A 6,031-nucleotide genomic window follows, 5' to 3' on the forward strand; every position below is an offset into this window, starting at 1 on the left:
GGGGGGGCTCAAAACAATCAAGAGGTTAGCTATTCATCTAACTATATCTATATTTATTAAAGCATCTCAATGTACGGTATATGTGTTTTCCATCCGTCGTATGTGTCACTACCATAGACAGTAGGCCTATATTAATTATACATATATTAATTATGTTAATTATCTATCAACATATATACAGTCTATGGTCACTACTCAGATCTTACTTTGTGCCTCAGCTTCTTCCAAAAGTGCACGTGATATGTAGTTGATGGTCCGGAGGTATTCACAGTAAGCTTCCTGCTGAAAAACCATAGCATGTAGACAATGATAATCACATGGTTTCTGATTTGATATTAAGTACAAGAATTGTGAGTATGACAGGTCAGCTAGCGAACCCAGTAACGGTTTGGCTGGCGAAGGCGGATCCCGCCCTACTCTGCCTCTGATTGGCTCTCCCTGGTAATGCGTCGACCTAACCAATCCAACCGATGAAAGCAAGGAAGACCAGCCAATCAAAGGCAGAGTAAGGGGCTGGACCTGCCTTCGCCATCCCGCCCCTCCGTCTGTTTACATCCCCTTGGTGTTAGGTTGTGGAGAACTAGCTTTCTTTAACCGTCGATGGTAGTTCCTACCTGGTGTTCGCTCTCTCCGTCCAGCTGGATCGCGACTTTCGCCATTTTCATAGCGTATTGAAGGGGCTTTGCCCCACTGTCAGCCATGGTCCTCCTCCTCTTCTTCTTCTTCTTCTTCTTCTTCTTCTTCTCCTTCTTCCTCTTCTTCTTCGGCTTCCTCTTCTTCTTCTTTGTGGCCAGTCATGGCCGAGTGTAAACCCTTTAACGGAGTATACCGCCCCCTACTGCACTGGCAGAGTCATGGCGCTCCTTCATCAACGGTCACCATGCAGTAGCCGGACACAGAGGTCATTAAAACAATGATATTTAGTTTTTATATTTAAATATATATATATTTAAATCTTCAACAACTCTCCCTTTCACAAGGTGAACATAAAAACATACTGCTGTTTCAATAGTATATATATTTTGTATGAACTTTTAACTTTTCTCAAGTACCTTTGGAGAGCTATGCATCATGAAGCTGTACATGAAGCTGTACATGAAGCTGTATATAAAGCTGTATATGAAGCTGAATATGAAGTGTATATGAAGCAGTATATGAAGCTGAATATGAAGCTGTATATAAAGCTGTATATGAAGCTGTACATGAAGCTGTACATGAAGCTGTATATGAAGAAGTATATGAAGCTGAATATGAAGCTGTACATGAAGCTGTATATGAAGCGAAATGAAGCTGTATATGAAGCTGTATATGAAGCTGTATATGAAGCTGTACATGAAGCTGTATATGAAGCTGTATATGAAGCTGAATATGAAGCTGTACATGAAGCTGAATATGAAGCTGTACATGAAGCTGTATATGAAGCTGTATATGAAGCTGAATATGAAGCTGTACATGAAGCTGTATATGAAGCAGTATATGAAGCTGTATATGAAGCTGTATATGAAGCTGTATATGAAGCTGTATATAAAGCTGTATATGAAGCTGAATATGAAGCTGTATAGAGTAACTGGTCCAGAAATAGACTGATTACTGTGAATAGTGTCTCACAATTCAGGGTGATAATACAAATCAATCAGTTTATTATTTGTCGTGTCAAATCCTATAAAAAATCTAATTTGTATAACAATTTCAATGAAATGATCTGTGAATGAAGATATCAATGAAGATATTAATTAAAAACCAGTAGCCTGACAATAACACATCTGTATGTGTGTGATGCTCGGGCAGCATCTGCATAAAGCATGTGGCAGAAACTGAACTCTGGGGAAATTACCCTGATGTGAGAACGTCTTGGCCTAGTTATTTAGAAAATGTCTAACTAAAATGGGCAGAGCAGTACTGCTGATTGTATAATAAACCAGTCCTGTGACTTATTAATTAATCTTTACTTTTCATTTAGTTTTATGTGTATGTACTATGTATTATGTATGTGCATCACTTTCAATAACTTTCATAGACACATGAAAAGGTTGAAATATTTTTTGTGAAGCCCAGAGACAATAGCTGTTATGCTGGGAGCAGTTAATGGGGATCCAATAACTAAAAAAATAAACCTGTGGTGGTAAAAGGCTTTTGCGAAATATTCAAAATGACTGAAATTGCGTGCATGTTAGCACATGGTGGCTATTTGAATCAACAATCTACATTTCTGCCAAATGTGATTGTTAAATGTCATATTATGAATGAAGATAACTGTATTTGTGTAGCAGTTTTCAAGCAAAGCATAAAAATGCTTTCCAGTCTACGTGCAATAACAACCTATGATAATATAGGAGAAAACATGAAAATAATTGGACTGAAATTGTTTTGTCTGTGAGATATTCACTCACAGACAAAGTTATAGCCATCGTAGGTTATTATTATTTGCAATTAAGCAAAGAACGTAAGAATTACAGCAGTTGTTAAAATAGGCCACACTTCAAAGAAATACTGTGGTTTATGAATTCATTTATTCATCACATTTTCTGTGCTTAGGCAGACATGTTGTGGTTCATATTGAAAGATTGGACCATTGAATCCAAAGAAAAAGCTCGGAGTATTAAACGTGCTGCAGAAATACTTTTAATTTGTGAATTTAAAATAGCTGCATGAAAGTTCACAGTGCAAAGCTTCATGGAAAAATATGTTTTCATTATCCTAAAAAGATCAGCGGAGCTCTGTCATGACTGGAGGTTGAGCAGTTAAAGATGTTTGATCATGAGGACTTGAGTAGGATCAGTCCTAGAGGGTTTGCTGGTCGAAAGCTTTCTCTGCCCAGGGCAGATTCTGGCTCACGCAGATTTCCCTCCCGTTGGCAGCACTGATCCTGCAGGAAAGGAAAACACGTTTTCAACAATTTCTCTGCCATGTTTCCTTGAAATATACAGTCATGTTTGTGTACTTGTTCTCCTCATTCTCTGCTTTGTGCTCAGACAAAAACTGGCCACATGAGTGACATAAACAAAAGTAAAGCAGAGACGTACACAAATGCCTTTCTGTGACAGCTGCTGTGAGTCTTGATGATGGAGATGATGTGCTGCTGCGGCACCCTTCCTGTGAAGAATTGAAAGCAGCACGACACAGGTGCATCCATCGCAACAGCTGGAAAGACAAAAGAAAACGTGGATGGTTTAGCACTGGCCGCTGTCCTTTACTGAGCTCCACACACAACAGGTCAGCATGTGTGTATCGTTCTACAGAGAGGTGTTCAGGACACACTCAGGTCTTCAAACCTCACTGACTCCTCACACAAACCACACAATAACTACTGACTGAGTCAGAACCAAACCTGCAGAAGCAGCTTTTAGTGTCTATACACCGCAGACAGGGTCGAGTCCAGGATCAGAGCTTTAGGGGGGCCTGGAACCCTTTACACGTCATTCTACTGTGCCTACTGTTTTTTTTACATCATTTTGGACCACCATGATGGGGGAAACACTGAATTATGTAACTAGAAAGACTACAACAATTCTTAGAAAACTTACTTTATCAAATCTAGGGGTGCTTCAGAACCCTTAAAATGTTGCAATTAATTTGGACAACATAATTATATATCACAATATCTTGATATATGATTTCATCACAATATGATTCCATTGTTATTGTTACAATATTATCATATTGAATTGTTGCCCAGCCCTAATGTATATTATGTATATATTTCAAATTAATAAAATCCCTGCTAGCCTAATCCAGAAAACAGACCTCTCTCTAATCTGGTCCAAAAGGAGAGGGACAGACTTACGCATGGCAGAGCAGGGGTGAACCGTGAGGAGCAGCAGCGTGAGTCCCACGGTGAAGCTCAGAGTCTTCATGATGTCCTGTGTAGAAGTGAAGAAGGGATGATCCTCTTCAGGCTGTCTGAAAGGATCTGCTCTCATACTAGGTGTCCTACAGCTGCTTATAGGGGCGTAGCACTAAATTCTGGCCCCTCTGAAAAGGCATTTCTTATGGGCCCCTCCCCACAACCACTTTTTGGGACCTCCTCACATGAGGACCCTGGGTACTCAGTCTCCATCCCCTGGCTGCTTGTATGTTCTCATGGTCACGTAAACTTCTAAAAAAAAAAGAAGAACTGCCAGAGTGGATTTTCAGTGACAGGAAGTCTGAGGGTCACACCTGCATTTTGACGGCAAGATTAGATATCCAGATATTTATGCGTTCTCATGTTTTAGTTTTTTTCTAAGGACATCAGTAAACAACCTTTGAAAGCCCCTCTTCCCACATCTTTCAAAGGGGGGGGGGGGGGTCACACAGCAAAAATGGTATTAAGGTAAAGGTTAGAACTGACCAATTCAAAGTGTTGGGCAAGAAACTCATTGGTAGTATTTCAAGATTGGAGAGAGTTGCATACACTTTTCAATTTTTAATTTGCTCAAAAAGTTTAAAATATCCAATAGATTTCGTTCCACTTCACAATTGTGTCCCACTTGTTGGTGATTCTTCACAAAAAATAAAAATCTTATATCTTCATGTTTGAAGCCTGAAATGTGTCAAAAGGTTGAAAAGTTCAAGGGGGCCCAATACTTTCGCAAGGCACTGAATGTATGTATGCATGTATGTATGTTAGTATGTATGTATGTATGTATGTATGTATGTATGTATGTATGTATGTATGTATGTATGTATGTATGTTAGTATGTATGTATATATGTATGTATGTTTTGACAGTTAATAGGCAAGAATAAAACCAAAGCCATTTTAGGACCCGAGAGTGACCAGAAAGTGGCATTGGGTGAGAGATACAAGGCAAATTCCATTTAAGTGTACTTATAGTGGAATTCTGATTCTGAGTTCTGATATACATTCAACTGGTATAGCGTCTGAGATGTGTAAAAAATACTTATGTATGAGAACATTTGATTTATGGACTAACTTATATACTAATAAATCATACATAAAAATATACTGTGTGGTTGGATTTAATGTTCAGCCCTGCATAATATCAGTCCAATAAAATAAATAATAAATTTGAGAGGTTAGTGAAGTGCCATTAGGTACAGCTAGGGGTTGGAATTATGTTATACATCACTTCCGATTTCCCCCCTTTAGTCCGGATATCCATTGCCTTGGGCTTTGTCCAATCTGAGTTTTCTCTCACACGACTAAACCAACTATTGAACGACATGCTGTACCAAACAAGTTCCTTCTCGAGGAGATTTTGCAGCGGCACCACCCAAGAGGATTGTGATTGGTTTAAAGAAATGCCATTAAACCAGAGCACGTTGTTCTTCCATCCAGGAATGCTGTGTGGACTAGGCAGACCTTCCTCCGCGGCGCTGTGGAGTAAGGTCTAGCAATGCAACACTAGGGTCATATCAACAAGGGTCCTCTCAAGTTTAGAAAAACAAAGAAATGTGTGTTCAATAAAGCACTAAAGGTTGTACAGACCTACAAAATATTAGGTCATGCAACATTCTGTGTTTCTGAACCAAGCAAATATAATGTAATCATGAAGTCAGAATAGTCAAACTATTGACAAGATCAAGAAAATAAAACTCCATATAAAGATGTCACCACCTTTTCCGTACCAGGTCAGGATGGTGTTGTTGCTCCGCTGCCTGCAGTAAATCAGGGGACAATCTGATAAAGTTGCTCATTGCCCCACAGATCAGCAGCCGCTCCTGATGCTATCAGGACAGACAGAGGTTGAGCTGATTCGAGGCGTATTAAAGTGTGGTCACACAAAGGCACAAAGAATAGATGGTTATGATACAAACATAGCATTTCACATGTGAACCAAGGTATTATAAGTGAGTTGTAATAAGTTTGCAAGTCACATTAAAACCTCACTGATCTTATCACAACACACAGCTTGTGGTGTAACTATGTGCAGGGGAGTGCTGACTGACAGAATGTCTGCAGATCTTCTGAATGCAGACATGAGTTAAATTTGCTTAGATTTGTTGAAAAACATTCAAATATGTTTGGTCAAATAAGTAAATATATATATATATATATATATATATATATATATATATATATATATATA

At 38.9% G+C, this 6,031-nt stretch overlaps 2 protein-coding genes and 1 long non-coding RNA gene across 3 annotated transcripts in view; 1 reads left to right on the plus strand and 2 right to left on the minus strand.

Annotated features, from left to right (window-relative positions):
- LOC116693393 (VPS9 domain-containing protein 1) overlaps positions 1-752 on the minus strand; it is a 23,707-nt gene extending 22,955 nt beyond the window's left edge. The window contains exons 1-2 of the mRNA XM_032522336.1: positions 615-752; positions 207-279 (exon numbers count right to left, since the gene is read on the minus strand). Coding sequence (XP_032378227.1) covers positions 207-279; positions 615-701 — 160 coding nt within the window. The 5' untranslated portion in view covers positions 702-752. The remainder of the gene's footprint in view (positions 1-206; positions 280-614) is intronic.
- The window catches only part of LOC116693512 (uncharacterized), an 11,200-nt gene that overhangs the window by 3,859 nt on the left and 1,310 nt on the right, over positions 1-6,031 (plus strand). The gene's annotated exons all lie outside the window — the stretch shown is intronic.
- On the minus strand, positions 2,492-4,031 carry LOC116693474 (C-C motif chemokine 3-like). The gene is made up of 3 exons (XM_032522477.1): positions 3,785-4,031; positions 3,024-3,141; positions 2,492-2,866 (listed from the first exon to the last, which is right to left on the minus strand). The coding sequence occupies exons 1-3, from the start codon at positions 3,918-3,920 to the stop codon at positions 2,782-2,784; spliced, it is 339 nt and encodes a 112-aa protein (XP_032378368.1). The 5' UTR covers positions 3,921-4,031; the 3' UTR covers positions 2,492-2,781.

Source organism: Etheostoma spectabile, chromosome 8 (genome assembly GCF_008692095.1).
Source record: "Etheostoma spectabile isolate EspeVRDwgs_2016 chromosome 8, UIUC_Espe_1.0, whole genome shotgun sequence".
Lineage (NCBI taxonomy): Eukaryota > Metazoa > Chordata > Actinopteri > Perciformes > Percidae > Etheostoma > Etheostoma spectabile.